Source organism: Hyla sarda, chromosome 3, assembly GCF_029499605.1.
Source record: "Hyla sarda isolate aHylSar1 chromosome 3, aHylSar1.hap1, whole genome shotgun sequence".
In the NCBI taxonomy this organism is placed as follows: Eukaryota; Metazoa; Chordata; class Amphibia; order Anura; family Hylidae; genus Hyla; species Hyla sarda.
The window spans coordinates 201,538,673-201,565,376 of NC_079191.1; the positions used below are offsets into that span (position 1 = coordinate 201,538,673).

A 26,704-nucleotide genomic window follows, 5' to 3' on the forward strand; every position below is an offset into this window, starting at 1 on the left:
CCCCTTGCCATAATCCCCCCCCTTCATCATCCCCTTGTCATAATCCCACAACCCCCCCCTTTCATCATCCCCTTGTCATCATCACCACATGTCATCATCATGGTCTTCAACCTGCGGACCTCCAGATGTTTCAAAACTACAACTCCCAGCAAGCCCGGGCAGCCATCGGCTGTCCGGGCTTGCTGGGAGTTGTAGTTTTGAAACCTCTGGAGGTCCGCAGGTTGAAGACCACTGTGGCCTTCTACATCATCCAGCCCCCTCTCACCCCCTTTAGTTCTGTACTCACCTCCGCTCGGTGCCGGTCCGGTGCTGCAGGACTGTCCGGTGGGGAGGTTGTCCGGTGGGATAGTGGTTCCGGGCTGCCATCTTCACCGGGATGCCTCTTCTCCGCGCTTCGGGCCCAGAATAGAGGCGTTGCCTTGACGATGATGCAGAGGGACGTTGGTAAAGAACGTACCTCTGCGTCGTCGTCAAGGCAACGTGACTATTCCGGGGCCGAGCCCGAAGTGTGGAGAAGAGGCCTCCCCGGTGAAGATGGCAGCTCGGAACCACTATCCCACCGGACGACCTCCCCACCGGACAGTCCTGCAGCATCGGACCAGCGCCGAGCGGAGGTGAGTACAGAACTAAAGGGGGTGAGAGGGGGCTGGATGATGTCGAAGGCCGCAGTGGTCTTTAACCTGCGGACCTCCAGAGGTTTCAAAACTTGCTGGGAGTTGTAGTTTTGAAACCTCTGGAGGTCCGCAGGTTGAAGACCACTGAGGGCGGAAAGTTCACTCGAGTATAAGCCGAGGGGGGTGTTTTCGTGCTGAAAAACTCGGCTTATACTCGAGTATATACGGTATTTAGAAATATCCCATATGTGGCCCATGACAAAGCACCGTGTCGATTTTGGGTCTTCCTTTTATTTAGGATATTTTGTAAACACCTTATCAAGATGCAGGGAGGGGCCTTTGGGTTGCAACATATTTTAGCGAGGCAAATTGATGTTTTCATGGGTACCATTTTGAGGTACATGTGACACTCTGATCGCTTTTTATTCCATATTTTATGAGGTGGTACGAATAAAAAGAAACACGGTTCTGCTATTGTTTTTTTTATAAAAAATGTTACAGTCATTTTTCATACAGTATAAATTACTTGTTATTTTTGGTCTGCCATTTGGTACGATTAAGGCGATACCTAATTTATATATGTTTATTATGGTTTATACCATTTACATCACAAAAATATTTTTTTTGTAAAAATATTTTTTGGAGTGTCACCATATTCTGAGCACTGTAAACTTTTTAATATTTTTTACCAAATTTGCTGTGTGAGGGCTCATTTTTTGTGGGATAAGTAGTGGTTTTTGGGGTTTGTCTGACATTTTGATAACTATTTATAAAATTTTTAGTGAGGTGGGATTACCAAAAAAGTAATTTTGGCAAGATTAATGTTTTATTTTTTACGGTGTTCACCATGCAGCATCAATGACATGGTAATTGTATTCTGCAGGTTGGTACGATTATGGCGATACCTCATTTATGTACTTTACTTGATGTTTTATTACTTCTACACTATAAAAACTATTTTTATTGTTAGTGCATCGCTATGTTCTGAGAGGTGTATATTTTTATTATTTTTATACTCACAATGTTGTGTGGTAGCGTTGGCGTTTTTAGTGGTACCATTTTGGGGTACATGGGACATTTTGATCACTTTTTATTTTAGTTTAACAGAGGCGGCATTGATATAAAGCCATAAATTTGGCAGGGTTTCTATTTTTTTTTTATGGCGTTCATCGTGTTGGTTGAATAATGAGATAGTCTTATTGCTTGGTTTGTAACAGACTCGACGATACCAAATATGTGTATATATTTTTGGAGGGGAGAGAATTGGAGATTGTGTATGTTTATTTATTAATTGTTTTTATTTATTATATATTTAGTGAATTTTCTTTTTTTTACTTAAATTTTTTTTCTGTCCCACCAGGGGACATGACACTTATAATACACTGCAGTACTGATCTGTACTGCAGTGTATTATGCCTGACATATCAGGCTTTGCCTTGGGCAGAGCCTGATTGGCTTCCATAGCCAGGTAACCAGGGGCCGTTCGGAGGTCCCTAGTTGCCATGGTTACCTATGAGATCTGCAGGGTCTCATTGGAGAACAGAGGGAGCTCTCTCCCTCTGTCTCCGGCAATCAATGCTGCGGTCACATTGACCTCAGCACTGAAGGGGCTAACTGTATGGATCGGAGCGCAGCTCCGCTCCTGACAGTTGCTGCAAGTGCCCGGTGATATGCAATTGCCGGCCCCCGCCGCCGATCACCGCCCGCACACCCGTGGCACCGTGATCACTAATGGACTAAATATACGTCCATTTGTGTTAAGTCACAGGGAAAATGGACGTATATATATATATATATATATATATATATATATATACGTCAATTTGTGGGAAGGGGTTAAAGAGTACCTGTCATCAAAACATATTTTCTCAACTAACTCAGATTATGTTCCCTAACTACTCCTCCTACCCTTACAAAAATTTTCCGAGCTTTAAAAAGCTCTGTATCATGCCTTTACTGTTGCTCACATTGTGGGAGCTCCCGGCAAGAGAAAGTGTGCGTTCCCCAACAAGCGCGACATCACTAAAGCCTGCGAGAGCTGTGCTTTGCCATGCCCTGCACGCACTTCATGAGTTTGGTCTCCTGCCAGGCCGGAAGGAGACCTGTTACGTTATGCTGGCCATGAGCGCATGGTCCCGGTACCTGCTGCTGCCGGCGGGGCTGGGACTCGCATTGCGGGACGTGCCAGCATGCGAGCCCCAGTCCGTCACTCAACTGGTGCTTCTCCTGCCCCAGCCTCTGCCTCTCTGCTCCGGCACGCGTGTCCCCGTCCCCTAGGGCGCACGCGCCGGAGCTTTAAGATTTAAAGGCCAGTGCGATCATTTGTGTAATTCACCTGTGGCTCATTGATAAATTCCTCACTTCCCTGCCGGATCTTTGTTGCATTGAGCCTGAGAGAAAGCATTCCTGTTATTGCCTTGCCGTGTATTTGATTCTTTTGCTCTGTGACCTGACCTGTTTTTAACTTTATTTTTTACATTTTTTAGGTGGTACTACTACTTCCAGCATGGAACACACTTTTCCATGATGTGAGTAGTAGTACCTGTACTTATAGACAGATTACCCCGGGTGTCACTTCTGACACCCGTTGCAATCCTCCTATATAATGTATAGAAGTGGGTGGCATGGCAGAGTGTGCTCCATGTTGGGAGCAGCAGTACCTGCAGTTAAGGACAGATCAAGCGGGTGTCACTCCTGACACCCGCTGTGATCGTCTTTCATCGCTGAGATGGGGAGCGGCTTTCTCCTGCCCTTCGCATCTCTGCACTGTACTCCGGCCAGTGATGTGAATATTAATTCACATCACTGATTCATATTTCTCGCTGAGAGCGATGATTGGCTGCCACCATCCGGCCAATCACCACTCTGGGCAGAGAATATGAATCAGTGATGTGAATTTCTATTCACATCACTGGCCGGCCAGAGTATAGTGCAGAGATGCGAGCGCAGGAGAAAGCCGCTCCTCATCTCTGCAATATAAAAGACGATCGCATCAGGTGTCAAAAGTGACACCTGGGATGATCTATTAGTACAGGTACTACTCCCATCATGGAACAGTCTGTTCCAAAGGCTGTGCAAATGGAAAATTAAATTTTTCATTTTCACGGATCACTGTTCCAAAAAATCTGTCAGACACCTGTGGGGCGTAAATGCTCACTGTACCCCTTATTACATTACATGAGGGGTGTAGTTTCCAAAATGGGGTCACATATGGGGGGGGGGGGGTCCATTGTTCTCGTACCATGGGGGCTTTGTAAACAAAGTCCCAATGGCGCTCTCTTCAAAATCCCAATGGCGCTCCTTCTCTTCTGAGCATTGTAGTGCACCCATAGAGCACTTTACATCCACATATGGGGTATGCTCTTACTCAGAAGAAATTGGGTTACACATTTTGGGGGGCTTTTTTTTATTTTTCCCTTGTGAAAATGAAAAATTTAGGGTGACACCATCATTTCAGTGAAAAAAAATTTTTTTTTTCATTTTCCCATCCAACTTTAATGAAAATTTGTCAAACACCCGTGGGGTGTTCAGGCTCACTATACCCCTTGTTACGTTACGTGGGGGGTGTCGTTTCCAAAATGGGGTCACATGTGGGTATTTATTTTTTGGGGTTTATGTCAGAACCGCTGTAAAATCAGCCACCCCTGTGCAAATCACCAATTTAGGCCTCAAATGTACATGGTGCGCTCTCACTCCTGAGCCTTGTTGTGCGTCCACAGAGCATTTTACGCCCACATATGGGGTATTTCCGTACTCAGGAGAAATTGCGTTACAAATTTTGGGGGTCTTTTTTTCCTTTTACCTCCCGTGAAAATAAAAAGTAAAGGACAACACCAGCATGTTAGTGTAAAAAAAAATTTTTTTTACACTAACAGGCTGGTGTAGACCCCAACTTTTCTTTTTCATAAGGGGTAAAAGGAAAAAAAGCCCCCAAAATTAGTAGTGCAATTTCTCCTGAGTACGGAGATACCCCATATGTGGCACTAAAATGTTTCCTTGAAATACGACAGGGCTCTGAAGTGAGAGAGCGCCATGCGCATTTGAGGACTAAATTAGGGATTGCACAGGGGTGGACATAGGCGTATTCTACGCCAGTGATTCCCAAACAGGGTGCCTCCAGCTGTTGCTAAACTCCCAGCATGCCTGGACAGTTAGTGGTTGTCAGGAAATGCTGTGAGTTGTTGTTTTGCAACAGCTGGAGGCTCTGTTTTGGAAACACTGCCGTACAATACGTTTTTTATTTTTATTAGGGGGGCAGTGTAAGGGGGAGTAAATGTAGTGTTTTACTCTTTATTATGTGTAAGTGTAGTGTTTTTAGGGTACGTTCACACTGGCGGGTTTACAGTGAATTTACCGCTAGGAGTTTGCGCAGCGGTGAAAAATTTGCCGCAGCTCATACTTGAAGCAGAAAACTTACTGTAAGTCCGCCAGTGTGAATGTACCCTGTACGTTCACATGGGAGGGCAAACCTCCAGCTGTTTCAAAACTACAACTCCCAGCATGTACTGACAGACCGTGCATGCTGGGAGTTGTACTTTTGCAACAGCTGGAGGCACACTGGTTGGAAAACCTTCAGTTAGGTTCTGTTACCTAACTCAGTATTTTCAAACCAGTGTGCCTCCAGCTGTTGCAAAACTTCAACTCCCAGCATGTACTGATCGCCGAAAGGCATGCTGGGAGATGTAGTTATGCAACAGCTGGAGGGATCGCAACTACAACTCCCAGCATGCAGAGACAGCTGTTTGCTGTTTAGGCATGCTGGGAGTTGCAGTTTTGCAACATCTGGAGAGCTATAGTTTAGAGACCACTGCACAGTGGTTTCCAAACTGTGGACCTCCAGATGTTGCAAAACTACAACTCCCAGCATGCCCAGACAGCAAACTGATGTCTGAGCATGCTGGGAGTTTTAGTTTTGCAAGATCTGGAGGTGCACAGTATAGAGATCACTTTGCAGTGGTCTCAAACTGTAGACCTCCAGCTGTTGCAAAACTGCAACTCCCAGCAAGCCTAAACAGCTCTCTGGGCATGCTGGGAGTTGTAGTTTTGCAACATCTGGAGGGTTACAGTTTACAGACCACTATAGTGGTCTCAGACTGTAGCCCTCCAGATGTTGCTAAGTAACTCACCGGCTTCCGTTGGATCCATGAAGCTGCGTCGCCGTCCTCTTCTTACGCCGATCGTCGCCCGCTGCCGCCGCTGATCGTCGCCCGCTGCCATCGCCGATGGGTAAGTGGATCTTCGTTGCCGGTCCCTGTCGGTTTCCCCGTTCTGCCCCGCCTATTGTGGGAGGGCAGAACGGGGAAACCGAAAGTAAACGCCTCCACCCCCGATCTGCTATTGGTGGTCGCGTCTAGACCACCAATAGCAGAGATAGGAGGGGTGGCAACCCTGCCACCTCTTTCCTATCGCTACAGGGGGATCGTGGGTGTCTAGGACACCCGCGATCCCCCTTCTATTCCGGGTCACCGGGTCACCATAGACCCGTAATGACCCGGAATCGGCGCAAATCGCAAGTGTGAATTCACTTGCGATTTTGCGCCCATCGCCGACATGGGGGGGTCTAATGACCCCCCTGGGCATTTGCGCGGGGTGCCTTCTGATAGATATCAGCAGTCACCCCGGCCAGGTCCCCGCCGCGCGCCGGTACAGGTACGCCCTTGGTCCTTAAGTACCAGGGAGCAAAGGCGTACCTGTACGCCCTTGGTCCTTAAGGGGTTACATTTTTTTGTCCAGTAAAAAAACCAAGTGGAAACTTAGCCTAAGTCTTCTGAAATAATGACCCCTAAATCCCTTTCCTCACGTACTGTGATTAGGACTGTATCATATATTTTATATTCTGCCCTTGGGTTTTTATATTCTGTCCTTGGGTATTGTTAAATGGGCACTGTCAGATATAAAACTTTTTATATGTTGTACATCTTGGCAAAACAATATACTTTTTTCTTTTTTATTTCACATTTTATTAAAGAAAACTGCCTTTGGAAATCCCTCCACTAGGGGTCCCCATACCTCCTGGGACACTGTTGAGTCCCACAGCAGCATGGGCGTGTCCAAGGGTCATGGAAAGGAGATGGCTGATTGACAAGGCTGCAGTTTTACCAAACATGTGCATCCATTTGCTGCAAAACTACAACTCCAAGCATGCCTGGACAGTCAGAGGATGTCTGGGCATGCTGGAAGTTGTAGTTTTGCAAAAGCTGTAGGCAGAATAAGGGGGGAGGAGTCATCACAGTGCAGGCAAGAGAGATACCCCCCCTCCCTTTGACAAGATAGAAAAGACATCGAGCAGCTGTAATATGCAATTTTTTTTGTGAAATATTGGTGATAGATACATAAAAATTACATGTACATGATCAGGATGACGTACTGAGTAACCTATAACAGTTTTTTTTTGTGTGGGATCTGACAGGTACGCTTTAAGTCTTTTATGTAGGACAGTGTCAAGAGCCTTCCTAATATCTAGATGTCTACTGCACCTCCTTCATCTATTATTTTAGCCACCCAATAAAAAAAAAAATAAGATTAGACATCTCCCTGAAGTAAATCCATATTGTTTTTCTTCTTGCAATCCATGGGATTTTAGATGTTCCACAATCCTATCCGATTAATGTCAGGCTTACTGGCCTATAGTTGCACGATTTCTACTACTACTTCTACTTTTATATATTCCTCCCTGCTACCTTTTTTGTGCATAGGCAAAACATTTCCTAATTTCCAATCTTTTAGGACTACTCCAGTGAAGCTGTCTGAAAGAAATACTGTTTCTGTAACCCATAGCAACCAATCACAGCTGACCTTTAATTTTTAAGAGCAGTATATGAAATGAAAGCTATGATGTATTTGACTGCAGAGGGTAACATAGACACTACTTAGTTTAGATGGCTTCATAAATCTGCCCCATTGGGACTTATTAGCTGTAACTTCTACAACAGAAAACTGGTGTACAAAAGTAGCAAAACTAAATTTGTGACCATTCAGCCGTTTAATGTTATGCTTGCCACATTTCTTAATGTGGATGTGGCCTATGTGGTAGTGCTGAAAGGGAAAATTCTGCAGGTAGTACAGTAAAATGTTCAACAAAACTGCAGCATTTCCACAGCATAAATGACAGTTAAAATAGATACCGAATAATGAATTCTGTGTGAAAATTTTCAGCAGCACGTGGCTGAGATTTGTTATTACTGCTTCTGTAATGTGCTGTAGATCTTGTTGCAGAAAATCTTCACAGTACCACCTAGTGCGAACATACCCTTACTTTGACTGTAACAAGCTTGTCACTTACCTGTCCTTTAAATGACCAGGACATGGGCTGGACAGAATGTTACTTTGGAATTACTACAAGCAAATATCTTGTAAAATACAAGGAATTGATACATAAAGTGTATTGGAAAATTGTAAAACTTTTATTTATACAATGTATAATCATTTTTGTTGAAACTAGAATACTCCTTTAAGGTAGGATCAAACATACCACATTTGGTTGCAGCCCTAGTGACTGGCGACAGTGCATGCGACCAGCCTCCAAAATTTACTGTGCATACAGGGCTCCGGTGTGTCTTCTCCTAGCAGAATCCGCAGCAGATTTTCTGCAGCCTGCAGTGTGAGATATGCTGCTAATGCAGTATGTGTTACCCTTCCCCTAACAGGAAACTGACAGCCAGTTCACTCGCACTAAACCCAATACACATGGTTATAGTGCAAGGGAACCGGATTACTTACTCAGATCTACGGTCCGGTTGCAGAGATACCCGTTGCATTAGCCTCCGTTACTAATAGCCGACTTTGTGCAATGGAGGTAGGACCCGGGATGCTGAGTATCTGGTTCACTCACACTATAACAGTGTGTATTGGGTTTAGTGCAGGTGAGCCAGCTGTCAGATTCCCTTTAAAGATAACTTTTCAGATATATAAGTAAAATAGAATATAAAAATATTATGTTAAATAATGTTAAATTTTTTTCTTTTTTTTCTTTAATACATTGTCTTTAACTTTTTTTTAAATAGGTTATGTGGGTTTGTAATCTGTGCCGGAAGCAACAAGAAATTCTTACAAAATCGGGAGCTTGGTTTTTTGGAAGTGGGCCGCAGCAGCCTCCATGTCAGGATGGAACATTAAGTGACACTGGTACTGGAGCTGGTTCTGATGCACCAAGGGAAAAGAAAGCCAGACTTCAAGAGAGATCTAGATCTCAAACACCTTTAAGTACTGCCGCTACAGCTGGTTCTCAAGAGACCTCACCTACTAGTTTACAGTCTGATCTAAGCAAAGGGTCAGAACCATCATTACAAGCTGCAGTCCAAGAACAAAAACAGTCTTCAAGGTCAAGAAGTGAACCACCACGAGACAGGTAATATTATGGTGCCTCACATGTTCATGTGAATACAGATCTGTTTGACATGATGATATTTATTCCCATTATCATATGTAGGCTCATGTGTACACCTAAGTATTGCTGAGATGTGAGCAAGCACAGTCTCTGTACAGCACTACCAATTATGTAGGCATGATATGTGAATCAACATCATAGATAAGATTGTAAATTAATTGTTAAATGAAAATGTTAAAGGAATATATCAGTACATTTTATGGAGATCATTTGTTCCAGCTAGGCGAATGGAAAAGCAGCATGCATGCATCTCTATGGGACTTCCAAACATTGCCGTGCACTAAACTCTGCTGTTTTTTTAAAGTCTTTTAGACAATGGATGCAGCAGAGGTAGAGCATTTGAGCTGTCTTAACTTAGGGGACATTTGACCTTAGTTTTCTCATGATTGATGTGGGTCCCAGTGATTGGACCCCCTCTGATCAGCTGGTCACCCACATCTTATGGAATAACTTTTAATTTTGGTATAACCCCTTAAAGCTAGTTATTTTTTTTCAGGCTTTTTTGATGTGGTGGGGGGGGTGGGGGGGGGGGGGGTGTCACTACAGTTTTTGAGCCAAAGTCATAAGAGGACCCATGAGGAAGGGGTTGTGTACATCCTTCCTTTATATTTTCCATTCCTTTTGAATACACTTGAAAATTTGGCAGAGGGTGGGTGTTTTGACTTTTCTTTTTTTTTTTTTTATAAATATTTTAAAACCTTTTCTAAACTTTTTCTCACTTTTTTTTTTTGATGCATTATTCATTTGCTTAACCCCTTAATGACCACAGACATAAATGTACGTCCTGGTGCGGAGGTACTTCGCTCACCAGGACGTACATTTACGTCATGTACATGACCGCGAGCATCGGAGCGGTGCTTGTGTCATGTACTGCAGGTCCCGGCAAAATTGTGGTTTTCATGTAAATTTCCTCCCTAAAAAAATTTTTGGGGGGGGAAAAATGAGAGGTGTCATTACAAAGTTCACGCAAAAAAACAAGCCCTTATATGGGTCTGTAGAAGGAAATATAAAAAAGTTATGGATTTTAGAAGGCAAGGAGGAAAAAATCAAAAAGCAGAAATAAAATTGGCCTGGACATTAAGGTGAAAATGGGCTAAGTCCTTAAAGGGGTACTCCACCCCTAGACATCTTATCTCCTAACCTAAGGATAGGGGATAAGATGTCTGATCACGGGGGTCCCGCCGCTGGGGACCCCCGCAATATAGCATGCAGCACCCACCTGTATCTGCTTCCGGCAGCGCTGGAGGTTCTGGCTCCCGACCATGGGAACGGAAGATCGGGACGTCACGACTCTGCCCTGTTTGACGTCACGCCCTGCCCCCTCAATGCAAGTCTTTGGGAGGGGGCGTGTCACAACTCTGCCCCTGTGTGATGTCACGCCCCGCCCCCTCAATGCAAATCCATAGACTTGCATTGAGGGGGCAGAGCGTGACATCACACGGGGTCGGAGCCGGACGTCACAATGCTCCGGCTCCGTGATCGACAGTAATCAGACCGGGAGCGAACACGCTCCAGGGACTGTTTTTTAACGGGGTGCGGCGTGCAAGGTCACGGGGGTCCCCACCGGCGGGACCCCCGCGATCAGGCATCTTATCCCCTATCCTTTGGATAGGGGATAAGATGTCTAAGCGCCGGAGTTCCCGTTTAAGGGGTTAAATAAATAAATGCAATACTACTGTATTGCATTGATCCATTCAGACGGCACTCTACTGTTACAACCTGCCTATGGCAGTAAAGGCCTCAGACTGCCATGACAATGGATTGGTTTTTGTTCATGATTGATGTTCATCGCTCAATGCTAGAAGCCACCATAGGGTGGGGGAGATGTTATATGTAGCTTCTGTAGCTTGTATGGTACTTGAGATTGGAAGAACAAAATGCAGACCAGAGCAGAAGATCGCCGATAATACTGATTAGTGCTAAGCCTATTTTTAAGTTTTAAAAAAAGTGAAAAATTCCCTCCCCCAATAAAAATGTAAATCACCCCTTTTTCCCATTTTACCCCCAAAAAGGATTAAAAAAAAAAAAATTAACAAACATATTTGGTATCGCCAGGTGAGTAATTGTCTGAACTATCAAAATGTAAGGTTAATGATCCCGTACGATGAATGGCGTAAAAAATAAATAAATAAATAAATAAATAAAAAGTGGTACTAAAAAAAACTACAGGTCATGGCGCAAACAATTTACCCGTATATGTAAAATGTGCTCGTATATGGAAAAATTAGAAAGGTATAGGTGGTCGAAAAAGGGCCATTTTAAACATACTTATTTTGTAAAAAAAAAAAAAAAAGTTTGATATTTCATTTTTTAAGCAGTACAATAATAGAAAAGTATTGGTATTATTTTAATTGTATTTACTCAAAAAATAAAGAAAACTTATTTTTTTACTGTAAAGTGTACAACGTGAAAACGCAACCCTCTAAAATTTGCTAAATTGCGCTTTTCATTTAAATTTCCTCACGCAAATAAAAAGAATTTGGGTTCGCCTTACATTTTATGGTAAAATTAGTGATATCATTACAAAGTACAATTTGTTGCGCAAAAAGCAAGCCCTCATATGGGTCTGTGGATGGAAATATAAAAGAGTTATGTATTTTTGAAGGCGAGGAGGAAAGAACTAAAAAGCAGAAACAAAATTGGCCTGGTCCTTAACCCCTTAAGGACTCAGCCCATTTTCACCTTAAGGACCCGAGCATTTTTTGCACATCTGACCACTGTCACTGTCACATTAATAACTCTGGAATGCTTTTACTTATGAATTTGATTCTGAGAATGTTTTTTCGTGATATATTCTGCTTTAACATAGTGGTAAATTTTCGTTGAATTTTTGTTGAAAAATGTAAAAATTTAGCATTTTTCAAACTTTGAAGCTCTCTGTTTGTAAGGAAAATAGACATAGCAAATAAAGTATATATTGATTCACATATACAATATGTCTACTTTATATTTTCATCATAAAGTTGACTGTTGATGTTTTTACTTTTGGAAGACATCAGAGAATTTCAAAGTTCAGCAGGAATAGCAGCAAAGTGAAGGAGAAAATCTTCATTTTATACCCTCGCGTGTTCTTGAACACCTAGTTTTTGAATTATTACTAGGGGTAAAAGGAGAAAAATCCCCCCAAAATTTGTAACCCCATTTCTCTCGAGTAAGCAAATACCTCATATGTGGATGTAAAGTGCTCTGTGGGTGTACTAGAGGGCTCAGAAGGGAAGGGGCGACAATTTGCTGAAATGGTTTTTGGGGGGCATGTCACATTTAGGAAGCCCCTAAGGTGTCAGAACAGCAAAAAAAAAAACATATGGCATACTATTTTGGAAACTACACCCCTCAAGATACATAACAAGCCCATTGGCGTTCCTTCTCTTCTGAGCTTTGTAGTTCATCCGCAGAGCACTTTATATCCACATATGGGGTATGTTCTTACTCAGAAGAAATGGGATTACACATTTTAGGGGGCTTTTTTCCAATTTTCCCTTGTGAAAATCATGTTACATTTTTTTTTTTCCCCATCCAATTTAACAAAAATTTGTCAAACACCTGTGGGGTGTTAAGGCTCACTATGCCCCTTGTTACGTTCCGTGAGGAGTGAAGTTTCCAAAATGGGGTCACATGTGGGTATTTATTATTTTTCGTCAGAACCGCTGTAAAATCAGCCACCCATGTGCAAATCACCAATTTAGGCCTCAAATGTACACAGTGTGCTCTCACTCCTGAGCCTTGTTGTACACCTGCAGAGTATTTTACGCACTGTGGAGAAGTTGTGTTGCAATTTTTGGGGGTCTAACAGGCTGGTGTAGACCCCAGCTTTACCTTTCCGTAAGGGGTAAAAGGAGACAAAGCTCTCCAAAATCTGTAATGCAATTGCTCCCGAATATGGAAATACCCCATATGTGGCCCTTAACTGTTTCCTTCAAATACGACAGGGCTCCGAAGTGAGAGAGCACCATGTGCGTTTGAGGACTAAATTAGGGATTGCATAGGGGTATTCTACCCCAGTAATTCCCAAACAGGGTGCCTCCAACTGTTGCTAAACTCCCAGCATGCCTGGACAGTCAGTGGCTGTCAGGAAATGCTGGGAGTTGTTGTTTTGCAACAGCTGGAGGCTCCGTTTTGGAAACACTGCCGTATGATACTTTTTTCATTTTTATTGGGGGGGGGGGGGGGGGGACAGTGTAACGGGGTGTATATGTAGTGTTATACCCTTTATTATGTGTTAGTGTAGTGCAGTGTTTTTAGGGTACATTCTCACGGGCGGGGGTACATTCTTACAGCGAGTTTCCCGCTAGGAGTTTGGGCAGCTCAAATTTTGCCGCAGCTCAAACTTGAAGCAGGAAACTCACTGTAAACCCACCCGTGTGAATGTTTACTGATCGTCGAAGGGCATGCTCGGAGATGTAGTTATGCAACAGCTGGAGGTACACAACTACAACTCCCAGCATGCAGAGACAACAGTTTGCTGTTTGTGCATGCTGGGAGTTGAAGTTTTGCAAGATTTAGAGGGCCACAGTTTAGAGACCACTGCACAGTGATCTCCAAACTGTGGCTCCCAGATGTTGCAAAACTACAAATCCCAGCATGCCCAGACAGCAAACTGCTGTGTGGGCATGCTGGGAGTTGTAGTTTTGCAAGATCTAGAGGGCCATAGTTGAGAGACCAGTGCACAGTGATCTCTAAACTGTACCCTTCTAAATCTTGCAAAACTACAAATCCCAGCATGCCCAAACAGCTGTCTGCTGCTGATCGCTACCGGTAAGTGTTCTCCGGCGCCGGGAACCGAACTCTAAACTCCACCCCCACCACCCCGATTTGCCTTTGGTCGGTCGCTTCTGACGGCCAATAGCAGGGATAGGAGGGGTGGCACCCCTGCCACCTCACTCCTATCCCTTCAGTGGGATCAGGGGTGTCTTGGACCCCCCCCGATCCCCCTTATTTTCCGGGTCATCGGAGACCTGTATGACTCGGAATCGCTGCAGATCGCTGGTCTGAATTGATCGGTGATTTGCGGCAATCACCGACATGGGGGGCGTCAGAACCCCCCCCCAGGGGTTTGCACGGGGTGCCTGCTGAATGATTTCAGCAGTCATCCCGGTCCGGTCCACACCCGGTGCACGGCTGGGACCAGAATTCCCACGGGCGTACAGGTACGCCCTGGGTCCTTAAGTACCAAGGAGCCAGTACCAAGTACCAAGGAGCCAGGGCTTGTTCCTTAAAGGGGTACTCCACTGGAAAAACTTTTTTTTTAAATCAACTGATGCCAGAAAGTTAAACAGATTTGTAAATTACTTCTAATTAAAAATCTTAATCCTTCCAGTACTTATCAGATGATGTATGCTCCACAGGAAGTTCATTTCTTTTTGAATTTCCTTTCAGTCTGACCACAGTGCTCTCTGCTGACTCCTTTGTCCATGTCAGAAATTGTCCAGAGCAGGATAGGTTTGCTATAGGGATGTCACGATGCCGGCTGGCAGGTAGTGGATCCTCTGTGCCAGAGAGGGATTGGCGTGGACCGTGCTAGTGGATCGGTTCTAAGTCACTACTGGTTTTCACCAGAGCCCGCCGCAAAGCGGGATGGTCTTGCTGCGGCGGTAGTGACCAGGTCGTATCCACTAGCAACGGCTCAACCTCTCTGACTGCTGAAGATAGGCGCGGTACAAGGGAGTAGACAGAAGCAAGGTCGGACGTAGCAGAAGGTCGGGGCAGGCAGCAAGGATCGTAGTCGGGGGCAACGGCAGGAGGTCTGGAACACAGGCTAGGAACACACAAGGAAACGCTTTCACTGGCACAATGGCAACAAGATCCGGCGAGGGAGTGAAGGGGAAGTGAGGATAAATAGGGAGTGCACAGGTGAACACACTAATTGGAACCACTGCGCCAATCAGCGGCGCAGTGGCCCTTTAAATCGCAGAGACCCGGCGCGCGCGCGCCCTAGGGAGCGGGGCCGCGCGCGCCGGGACAGGACAGACGGAGAGCGAGTCAGGTACGGGAGCCGGGATGCGCATCGCGAGCGGGCGCTACCCGCATCGCGAATCGCATCCCGGCTGGAGACGGTATCGCAGCGCACCGGGTCAGTGGAGCTGCCCGGAGCGCTGCGGTAGCGAGAGAGAAGCGAGCGCTCCGGGGAGGAGCGGGGACCCGGAGCGCTGGGCGTAACAAGGGATTTGCTGCTATACTGGACAGTTCCTAAAATGTACAAATATGTCAACAGAGAGCACTGTGGTCAGACAGAAAGGAAATTCAAAGAGAAAAGAACTTCCTGATCAGCTGAGAGGATGGTTGAGATGTCCCTTACCTTCCTCCTCATCATCCAATTTGCACTGCAATGCTGCAGGAAGCCATGGCAGCCTGGAGCAATGGAGCACTGATAACACTAATCAGTACTCTTCTATGAAGCAGCATTGTTCAGTGTTTGCAATCTAAAGTAATAGTCCAATATGGGGACTTAAGAAAACTGTGAAAAAAAAAAAGAAAAAGTTAATTGTCAGTAAGCCTCACCTTAATAAAAGTTTGACTCACCCCCTTTTTACATTTTAAATAAAATAAAGTAAACAAAAATAAACATATGTGGTATTGCCTCGTGTGCAATACCACATAAAGTCCAAACTATTTAAATATGACATTATTTAAACCGGATGGTAAATGGCATAAACGTAAAAAAATAATAAAGTGTAGAAAAGAGCACATTCTATACCAGAAACAAAATTAATAACAAGACGATCAAAAGATCCCATCCAAACAAAAATGGTACCAATAAAAAATAAATAAGGAAAAATAAAAAATTATAGGGGTTAGAAGCATACATTTGTTCATACAAAAGGGTATATATTTTTTAAAAGTAGTACAACAAAGCCTATATTAGTAGGGTATAATTTAATGGACCTACAGAATAAAGATAACAAATCATTTTTACCGAAAACTGCACTTGGTAAAAATAGCGTTTTATTTTGTTTGTTTTTTCTATTTCGCCCTATAAATAATTTGTATTGCTTTACCATACATTTAGTTTGTCATTACAGTTGTGGCAAAAAAAACACTTATATGGGTCTGTAGGTCAAAAATTTGATGTTATGGCTTTTTAGAAAGCAAGGAAGAAAAAAGAAAAATGCTAACATGAAAAATAGGGGTTAAATAGCTGTTATGTAACTAATTGTTGTCCTATGAGCATTAAATGTTGAATTATTGAAGACCCAGGATAAGGTTGATCAATACTGGCACACTTGGATGCAGCAAACATCACATACATTGTTGATAAATATGCACAAGTTAGGACTAGTAGCAAGTGGGACCTGACATGTTTACATTTTTCTTAATTTTTCTTTTTCTACTTATTAGTGGTGCAGGGGCTTCATAAACTGGGACTGAACATTATATTGCATTCTGTATTTAAACCATGGAATTGGTGTAAATTCATTGATAAAGCTGCACTATATATATATATTTTCCTTACTTTGGTAATAAAGTTCTGAGTACCATGATAAGGACAGGCAATGTAAGTTAAATATTACCTTTTGTCTTTAAGTCTTTTCTTTTCTACATGGTTGTTTATAGGAAGAAGGTCATGTCAGTTTCTGAACAGAATGGAAAAATTGCAAAAAGTGATCGTAAGAGAAACCAGAAATTCCCTAACCAACAAGGGCAGGCTTATACAGATGAACACAAAGAAAGAAGAGAAAGTAGAAGACTGGGAAAGGGGAGATCACAGGACATTCCAGAAAAATCAGAGGAGGCAACAAACATGGAAGATGAGAAAGAAAGGGTTGATGAAGAGTATCAAACACGGTATAGAAGTGACCCCAACTTAGCCAGGTACCCGGTAAAGCCACAGCCTGAGGAACAACAGATGCGTATGCATGCCAAGGTTTCAAAGGCTCGGCATGAAAGGAGACACAGTGACGCATCACTACCACATACAGAATTAGATGAACCAGAAGTCCCTGAGAACAAATTAGGGAAAAATTCTCAAGGGCAGGGAACCCAGGACAAAAGAACTGTTTTACAAAGTCAGCAATCTCATTCTATTGATAGGAATGGGGATGGGATAGTTTCAAAGCCAAAACAAGTATCAAATCACAGCCCACCTAGTCCTAGACGTAGCCCCGTGCCACCAGAGCACATAGAGGCTAAAAACCATGATTCCTTCAAAAAACAAACACGGTTAGACCCAAGCTCTGCTCTTCTAATGAGAAAGACTAACCGTGAAAAAATGGAGACTATGTCGAGGAATGATTCCCTTAGTTCAGATCAATCAGAATCTGTTAGGCCATCCCCACCAAAGCCCCACAGGTCTAAAAGAGGTGGAAAGAGAAGACAGATGTCAGTCAGTAGCTCAGAAGAAGAAGGAGCTTCTACACCAGAATATACCAGTTGTGAAGATGTGGAAATCGAAAGCGAAAGTGTCAGTGAAAAAGGTAATGTGACATTTTATTTGGAATATTTTATGAATTAATTTTTTTTTCAGTATACTGGTCAGTAGTAACAGCACTGAAGTAACACTGTGTGTAAGACTTGAAAGGGGAGGGGGAGCTACAGAGGATGACATCTGCTAAAACTTTAATTTGCCCTTCTCCGCTTCCTTGTACACACCAGTAACAGGGCGATCTGTCTGCGGTTGGTAACAATTCTTTTGGAAACTGACAGTGCCGCATGCCAGGCATTGGCCGAGGCTGGACAGCAATGACTCTGACATTACGTTTACAGCTTCACTTGGGGAATCATACTGTCTGCAGAGAGCAGCCACTCCATAGGGATTGTGGATGGCAAGTTAAAGGGTTACTCCAGTGGAAAACTTTTTTTTTTTTTTTAAATCAACTGGTGCAAGAAAGTTAAACAGATTTGTAAATTACTTCTATTTAAAAAATCTTAATCCTTCCAGTACTTATCAGCTGCTGTATGTTCCAGAGGAAGTTCTTTTCTTTTTGAATTTCTTTTCTGCCTGACCACAGTGCTCTCTGCTGACACCTCTGTCCATGTTAGGAATTGTCCAGAGCAGGAGAGATGTGCTATGGGGATTTGCTTCTGCTCAGTTCCTGACATGGACAGAGGTGTCAGAAGAGAATACTGTGGACAGACAGAAAGGAAATTCAAAAAGAAAAGGACTTCCTGTGGGACATACAGCAGTTGGTAAGTACTGGAAGGATTAAGATTTTTAAACAAAAGTAATTTACAAATCTGTTTAACTTTCTGGCACCAGTTGATTAAAAATAAATAGTTTTCCACTGGAGTACCCTTTTAATATGTCAACAAAAGTTAGATTTTATTTCCATCATTTACACTTTTAAAATAACAGAAAACAAAAAAATGGCGTCTGCAAAAGTTTGGGCACCCTGAAGAATTTATAGTATGCACTGCCCCCTTTGCAAAGCTGAGACCTACCAGTGTCATGACTTGTTCTCAATCATCATCTGGGAAGAACAGGTGATGTCAATCTCAAAGGTTTTAAATGCCCAGACTAATCTGACCTTGCCCCAACAATCAGCACCGTGGGTTCTTCTAAGCAGTTGTCTAGAAATCTTAAACTGAAAATAGTTGACGCTCACAATACTGGAGAAGGCTATGAGAAGATAGCAAAGCATTTTCAGATGTCAATATCCTCTGTTCGGAATGTAATTAAGAAATGGCAGTCATCAGGAACAGTGGAAGTTAAAGAAAGATCTGGAAGACCAAGAAAATTATCAGACAGAACAGCTCGCAGGATTGTAAGAAAAAAAAATTCAAAACCCACGTTTGACTGCACAATCCCTCCAGAAAGATCTGGCAGACACTGGAGTTGTGGTACACTATTCCACTATAAAGAGATACTTGTACAAATATGGTCTTCATGGAAGAGTCATCAGAAGAAAACCTCTTCTACGTCCTCACCACAAAAATCAGCGTTTGAACTTTGCAAATGAACATATAGACAAGCCTGATTCATTTTGGAAACAAGTTCTGTGGACCGATGAGGTTAAAATTGAACTTTTTGGTTGGAATGAGTAAAGGTACGTTTGGAGAAGAAGGGGAACAGAATTTAATGAAAAGAACCTCTGTCCAACTGTTAAGCATGGGGGTGGATCAATCATGCTTTGGGGTTATATTGCAGCCAGTGGCACAGGGAACATCTTACGAGTAGATGGATTAAATAACATTTCAGCAAATTTTGGATGCTAACTTGATGCCATCTGTGAAAAAGCTGAAGTTAAAGAGAGGATGGCTTCTACAAATGGATAATGAACCTAAACACACCTCGAAATCCACGGGGGATTACATTAAGAGGCGTAAACTGAAGGTTTTGCTGTGGCCTTCACAATCTCCTGACCTCAACATCATTGAAAATCTATGGATAGACCTTAAAAGAGCAGTGCGTGACAGACAGCCCGAAAATCTCAAAGAACTGGAAGACTTTTGTAAGGAAGAATGGGCAAAGATACCTCAAACAAGAATTGAAAGACTCTTGGTTGGCTACAAAAAGCATTTACAAGCTGTGATACTTGTCAAAGGTGGCAGTACAATATATTAACTCTGCAGGGTGCCCAAACTTTTGCAGATGCCATTTTTTTTTCTGTTATTTTGAAAGTGTAAATGATGGAAATAAAATCTAACTTTTGTTGACATATTATAAGAATGTCTAATCTGTAATTTGATGCCTTTTGGAGATTTTTTTCCATCTTTCCTTGGCTTCTTTATGCACATTAATACAAATTTGTACCTGGGGAGCCCAAACTTTTGATCCCCATTGTAGATGTGGGCACTCTGCTCCATGCTATGTGGAGCTGTCCCTGTGTGCAACCCTTCTGGAGGGAGGTGCTACAGTTCTTGTCGGATCACTTGGAATTCCCCTATGTGCTTTACCCTGTTGTCTGTTAGGGGTTATTGATGACCTAGCCTCGGGTTCCCATAGGCGCCTTCTTATTAGATTTCTACTGTTTTGTGCTCAGAAAGTTCTGATTATGGCCTGGAAGGATATTTCTACTCCCCCCATTACACGGTGGTTCAACCTAGTTAACAAGTATGAACCGATGTATATGTTGTTGTACATTAGCAGTAAATGTCCTAAGAAGTTTGATAAAATTTGGATGCCCTGGCTCCTTATAGGGGGGTCGGTTGTCCCCCTGGACAAGTTCTTGTGGGTAGGATGATTGTCTCTATTTTGTAGGGAAGGTGGGAATCCTCCGGGAAATGTAAGTGTGAGAGTGGCCCTCATTTACTATTCTAAACCCGACCTCTTTTGTCGGGTTTTTTTGTCGCATCTTTGTCTGCGCCATGTCGCAGACATCGTGCGCCAGTCTGCGACACGATGCAACATTTTTTCCCGACGGACCCGATGTGGATTCTCCCAAACCCGAAAAAGGTGCGTTACCCGACATTTCTGAGCTTTCCCACGTATTTATAAAGGTTTCCAACCCGGATTTGTTGTATTGTTGTGGATTTTTTCCCGACAGCTCAGAGGAGTTGGAAACCAAAACCAACAAAACCCACATGCGACAAACAGGATGCGACATAATAATAAATACCAGGGGAAAAAAGCAGTCGGGTAAGAAAGCAAGATAGACTTACAACCCGATTTTCTTAGTAAATGAGGGCCAGTGTGTGTTTGTGTTGTCAGCTGGGGGTGGATCTCCGTCTGCCTGCTGTAATGGTGATGTGCTGCGGGTCATTTACTCCTTTTTCCGGGGGTGGTTTGGGCTTTATCTCCAGCTGTATGATGGTTTACTTATGTATTGTGTTGTTAACATAAAAGTTATAAAATAAAACCTTTTAAAAGAATTCATGTATGATTCACCCGGAGCTGTGCTCAGGTTCTGGAGATACACACGGTATGAATCCTTTTTTGTGCAATGGAGACAGGAACCGGTTTTCTAAGCTTCTCTGCATTCCCACTGATTGTGATAATGAAGGGGTTACAGTGCTAACGTAGTTTTCTATTAAATATAAGAACGTCCCCTATAAACAAAATTGATTTATCTTTAAAGGGGTACTCCAGTGCTTAGACATCTTATCCCTTATCCAAAGGATAGGGGATAAGATGCCTGATCGCGGGAGTGCCGCAGCTGGGGACCCCCGTGATCTTGCACGCGGCACCCCGTTTGAAATCAGTCCCCGGAGCGTGTTCGCTTCAGGTCTGATTACCGGCGACCACACGGCTGGCGGCGTGTGACGCCACGCATCCGCCCCCGTGTGACGTCATGCTCCGCCCCTCAACGCAAGCCTACGGGAGGGGGCTTGGCAGCTATCAGTCTGATTACAAACAGGGTGCCACGTGCAAGATCCCGGGGGTCCCCATCGGCGGGACTCTCGCGATCAGGCATCTTATCCCCTATCCTTTGGATGGGGAATAAAATGTCTCAGCACCGGAGTACCCCTTTAACAGATTAGGAGATTATTGGTTGTAAGGCTTTGGAGCTGTTTCTTGTATTTGTATGTGGTAGAATCACAATGCTAGATATACACTTCCCTTATGATGAGTTTTATAAGAGTGACATCATAATAGTTACTTAAAGGTTTTTTTTTTTTTTTTTTTACCACGGTAGACATTTATCTCCTATCCACATGATAGAGTATATGTGTATGATTACAAGGGACAGATGGAGCAGCACTGCATAAACTCAACTGCCACTCTCTTGCCTGTCTACACTCTGTTGCTCCAATTCAGAATCCTACGCAGGGATTTCTTTCTTGTGATCTCAGTGTGTCCCAGAGGTCTTATCCTCTGCTATCAGACACTTATACTCAGGAGAGGATGCAGAGTGGCATCAACCCAGCAGCAGGACCAGTGACTTCTCCATTGTGCTTGTTGGAAAAGGAGGCAAACTTCTGACCAGTGTGTCAGAAACAGACTCCATAAGGGTGGCATCATAGGGGCTAGACATTCTATAGTGGGACCAGGTCCAGCACAGTTCGATTGGCGTTCACCAAAGGACAACAGAATTGGCAGGTCTCCCATTGACTCCTTTTCCAAATGTGGCTCGAATGCTGTGACAGTTGTGAAAGAGTGTTTAGAAACCATGGCGAAAGTTATGTTGCCTGCAGCATCATCTGGCATGACTGGTTCTGCGGCTGTCCAGAAACTCACAGATGTCCTGATCCAGGTTTGGGAGGAGAATTCCCAGGACACAATCTGCCATCTCATCAGGAGCATGCTCGGACTTTGTTGGGTGTGCATACAGGCTTATGGAGGCCATACACACTACTGAGTTGCCATGATTAAATTCACACAAATTGGATTCACTTGTCAAATTCTTTATAATAATAATTATTTAAATAATAGCTCCATATACTGCACACACTAATAATATGGCTATATGCTGTGCATATAAAGATAATGGAGGAGATTTATCAAAACCCGTGCAGAGGAGAGGTTGACCCGTTGCCCACAGCAACCAATCAGGTTGCTTCTTTTATCTTTCAGAGGCCTTTTTTAAAAATGAAAGTGATCTGATTGGTTACACAGGATTTAATAAATCTCCCCCACCATGCTCATAAAGTACACACACACACATAACCGACACATACACACACATTATACAACTATACCAACCTATTTTGCAGCCTCCTTAAGAGAAGCCATTACTTCCCTGCCCTATCCCAGGACAGCGGTGGATGAGGAGTAGATGAAAATTGTAGCAGGAAATGGACACAGAGACCTGAGAACAAATGCCAATCCCTAGATCTTCTGGTGACATGCTCCCTTCCTGTCCCAACTTCTGAGCTCCCATAACTGCCATTACAAGAGCAGGCGTAAACTGTTGTAGTGTATTACAGGAGAACTGCTTTGGGCATTAGGAGATATAGCAACTGGCGGGAGGGAGGGGATGGAGGTGTGCAGCGTTCTTCTGTGTTTAGCACTGATGGTCAGGTGGTTAAATGGCAAGAAGGGACTTCTAGGTGTGATGGGATTCAATGGCGCTGAACAGGAGCAGACACATCAGGTAGGACGGAGAATGGCTTTATTAAAACAATGCAACGCGTTTCACCGCAGGTGCGGCGTCATCAGATGCCTGATGAAGCCGCACCTGCGGTGAAACGCGTTGCATTGTTTTAATAAAGCCATTCCCTGTCCTACCTGATGTGTCTGCTCCTGTTCAGCGCCATTGAATCCCATCACACCTAGAAGTCCATTCTTGCCATTGTCCTGCTTGGATGGGAAGGCTGCAGACTGGACCTGTCTCTCACCCGCTCTAACCACTGTTGTGTGTGAGCTTACACAACCGCTTATGGTAAGGGCATTTCCTATTGTACTTGTGGACCCCATACCCTGCGGTATTATGCTATGGAGCACTCTTCTTTCCCTTTTTAGGTGGTTAAATGGACTGTGTGTCCCTAGTGCGTGTGGGGGGTTTTAGGCATGTAATCAGTGGATGACAGCTGACATAAAAACCAGACTCCAGCTACCTCTCTTTAGATTAGGAATTGTTTTATATACTGCAGCTCCAGCATTACAGCATACAATTGCATAAATGCCCAAATTTGAGTCAGCTGATCAGCTGGAGGGGTAGTCCACACACAGTATAGGAGATACGTGTCTGATTGACCTCTGGGACCCCCTTTCAACATCCAGAATGGGGCCTTGTCTCTTCCTGTGCTCAATGGCCAAAACATTATTCTATTGAACACTAGGGGTCACTATAACACAACCTTTCCTTAGCCTTCACTTCATGCAGAGGTGAAAATGAGCTAACAAGGAGGGAATTTATACTGACACAAGCATAACTAGCACTGTCACACCAAAAAGTAGTATGTTCTGTATTTAGATGTATTTACTATACTGTACTGATATTCTGATCTTCAATCAGAGATCTAGGTAGATATTATTTTAGTAGTTAATCTTAGGGAAAGTTATTCTGGAAAAAAAAGCAATTATGTAGAAACAAAGGCAATCTTATTTCTCTTTCGCATTAAAGTTATTCTGGAAAAAGATTGTTACACCCCTAGTAAACCCAACTGATCCAAAGACCAAATAATTACTTCTTATTATAATTTTAAGTGTAATAATGCAGTTTGAGTTGTAGAGTGTAATGCGACTAGGAATACCTACATAGTATTGTTTAATAATCATACTCCCCCTCTTCTACATGTAGCTGTTACATGCTGCGATCCTGCACGTGCATGCACTGATCTGCAGCATGGCCAGCCCTGACTATTACCGCATACACGCTAGATCTCATTGCATAGAAGCTATGTGCAGCAGAGAATGAGTATGAATATTCATTGGGGGTGTGAATCAGGGGCTGCCCAGGAAGAACCAGTGCATCTCGGAGCGTGAGAATGCACCACAAGCCTCATTTACATATTACGATTTTTAGCTATATCAGGAAAAGCGGCAGCTAGAAAAATACAGGCAGAACCAACAAGTTAGTGCAGGTGATGCTGCTGTCAGTTTCCGTTGAAAGGCCAGTATGTACTAGGCAGAGATATGAAAAAACAATCTCCTAAAGGGTAAAAACATTACTACTCTAGCTTGGCTCTCCCAAATTGCCCCCTATGTGAATGTAGGCTCAGCTCAGCTGAATGTGCTCTGAATGGGGAGAAGGGAGCAAGCCACCAGTGGCCACTGCCAGACTACTCTGCTGGATTATCTATGTATAAAGGATCGGACATGTTGACAATAATGCCTAATTCTTCTTCTCTATGATATATTGGCTATAGTAAACCATGCACCATTTTTTTTATTGTTTATTTATTTTCTAAATGCGAAAGTAAGCAACTTTCTAAATAGTCTTCATTAAAAATGTCCCATCGTTTTGCTGCTACTTTGATCTGAACAAACAAATCTGTCAGACAGACTTTCTGCTCTTACACACCTCACATATTGAGGACCAGTGGGAGAATCCTTGGAGGGCAGCTTACACAGACTGTAGAGAGGGTTGAAAGCATATTCAAGGCAGCCTGAAGGGTAGAATCTATTTGGCTGTGTACAAGTGTAGAGAGAAAACAGAGCTCACACAGCAAACTTCATAAGCTGTAGAAGAGAAATTGACAATTTTTTTTTTAATAAAGACCAATGTAGAAAATGTTTTTATAGCCTTTATTGTGCTTCCACAAAAATGTACTTCAGTACTGTATTCAAACCAGTATATGGTATTTAAAGGGGTACTCCGGTGGAAAACATTTTTTTTTAAATCAACTGGTGCCAAAATGTTAAACAGATTTGTAACCCTTCCAGTACTTATCAGCTGCTGTATGCTCCACAGGAATTTATTTTCTGTTAGTGCTCTCTGCTGACACCTCTGTCCATGTCAGGAACTGTCCAGAGCAGGAGCAAATCCCCATAGCAAACCTATCCTGCTCTGGACAATTGTACCCCTTTTAAGCCTAGAGATGCAAACACACAATGATGTTCTGTGTGAAATGAGTGTGAAGAAAGCAGCACCAGACTACACACATGCACATCTGTGAAGGTAATGTTTTACGTTGTTGAGAGCTGTGTGCTGTAATCGGTGATGGATTAAGTAGGCCTTAAAGGGGTACTCCACCCCCAGACATCTTATCCAATATCCAAAGGATAGAAGAAAAGATGTTTGATCGCGGGGATCCCACCTGCTGGAGGATTGGGATTTCATCGCCCCGTCCCCTCATGACGTGACTTCCTGTCCCCTCAATGCAAGTCTATGGGAGGGGGCGTGACGGCCCTCCCATAGACTTTCATTAAGGGGCGGGGCTTGATGTCACAAGGGGCGGAGCCATGACACCACCATACCCCGGCCCCTGTATCGCCCGTCATCAGCCATGGAGCGATCTTCGCTCAGTGCAGCTCATGAACGGGGGTGCTGCAGGAGAAATGGCAGGACCCCTGCAATCAGACATCTTATCCCCTATCCTTTGGATAGGAGATAAGACATCTAGGGGCGAAGTACCCCTTTAAGCACTAGGTGGTCCCACATTTTGGCAGACCTTACCCACTGCCATCCAGCCACACTGTATCTGTAGTCACCAACACTTTTCTGTGCTGAACCCAATGAAGTGCCTGGGCTTAAAGGGGTACTCCGGCCCTAATACATCTTATCCATCTAAAGGATATACATCTAAAGGATAGGGGATAAGATGTATGATTGCGGGGGTCCCGGCCGTCACACCCCCTTCCATAGACTTGTATCGAGGGGGCGGGGCGTGACATCACACGGGGGCGGAATCGTGGCGTTGCGATACTCCGGCCCCCTGGTTGTCACGCTTCACAATCGGAGCCTCCAGCGCTGCGGAGAGCTCACAAAGGTGTGTGCGGAATGACAGATTGCTGTGGTCCACAGCAGCAGGACCCCCCGCGATCATACATCTTATCCCCTATCCTTTGGATAAGGAATAAGATGCATTAGGGCTGGAGTACCCCTTTAAGGATGAAGAGAGCAGAGTAAGTATTACTGGCTACTAAAGATGCAGATATGGAAAACAGCTTTAATGAAGATCCAGGGAGGAAGGAGGAATATCAGAGAGAAGAGTTATCAGACAAAAGAGAAAATAAAAGTTATCCCAATTTTCAATATGCCAGATGCAATGTATCAATTATGCCTTATGTAATAATAGAAGTGTTTTACTATATGTGCCACCATATAATGGTTCAGGATGATCTTCTAGGAATAATTTCTGTGCACACCTAATGTTTTATTTATTATCCTGCTTAATAATAGGAATTGTAATACTACATCTATTCCCCTATAATTATGTGGGAGCGTACACTTTAATCATGGACCTTTTTATACATTTTTTACCACTTTCAGATTGTTCATAATGT

General features: G+C 43.6%; 1 protein-coding gene across 16 annotated transcripts in view; it reads left to right on the plus strand.

Annotated features, from left to right (window-relative positions):
* Positions 1–26,704, plus strand: part of RIMS1 (regulating synaptic membrane exocytosis 1) — a 423,664-nt gene that overhangs the window by 128,452 nt on the left and 268,508 nt on the right. For all 16 annotated transcript variants that reach the window (XM_056565855.1, XM_056565856.1, XM_056565857.1 and 13 more), the window contains 2 exons: positions 8,618–8,961; positions 16,552–17,411. In XM_056565855.1, coding sequence (XP_056421830.1) covers positions 8,618–8,961; positions 16,552–17,411 — 1,204 coding nt within the window. The remainder of the gene's footprint in view (positions 1–8,617; positions 8,962–16,551; positions 17,412–26,704) is intronic.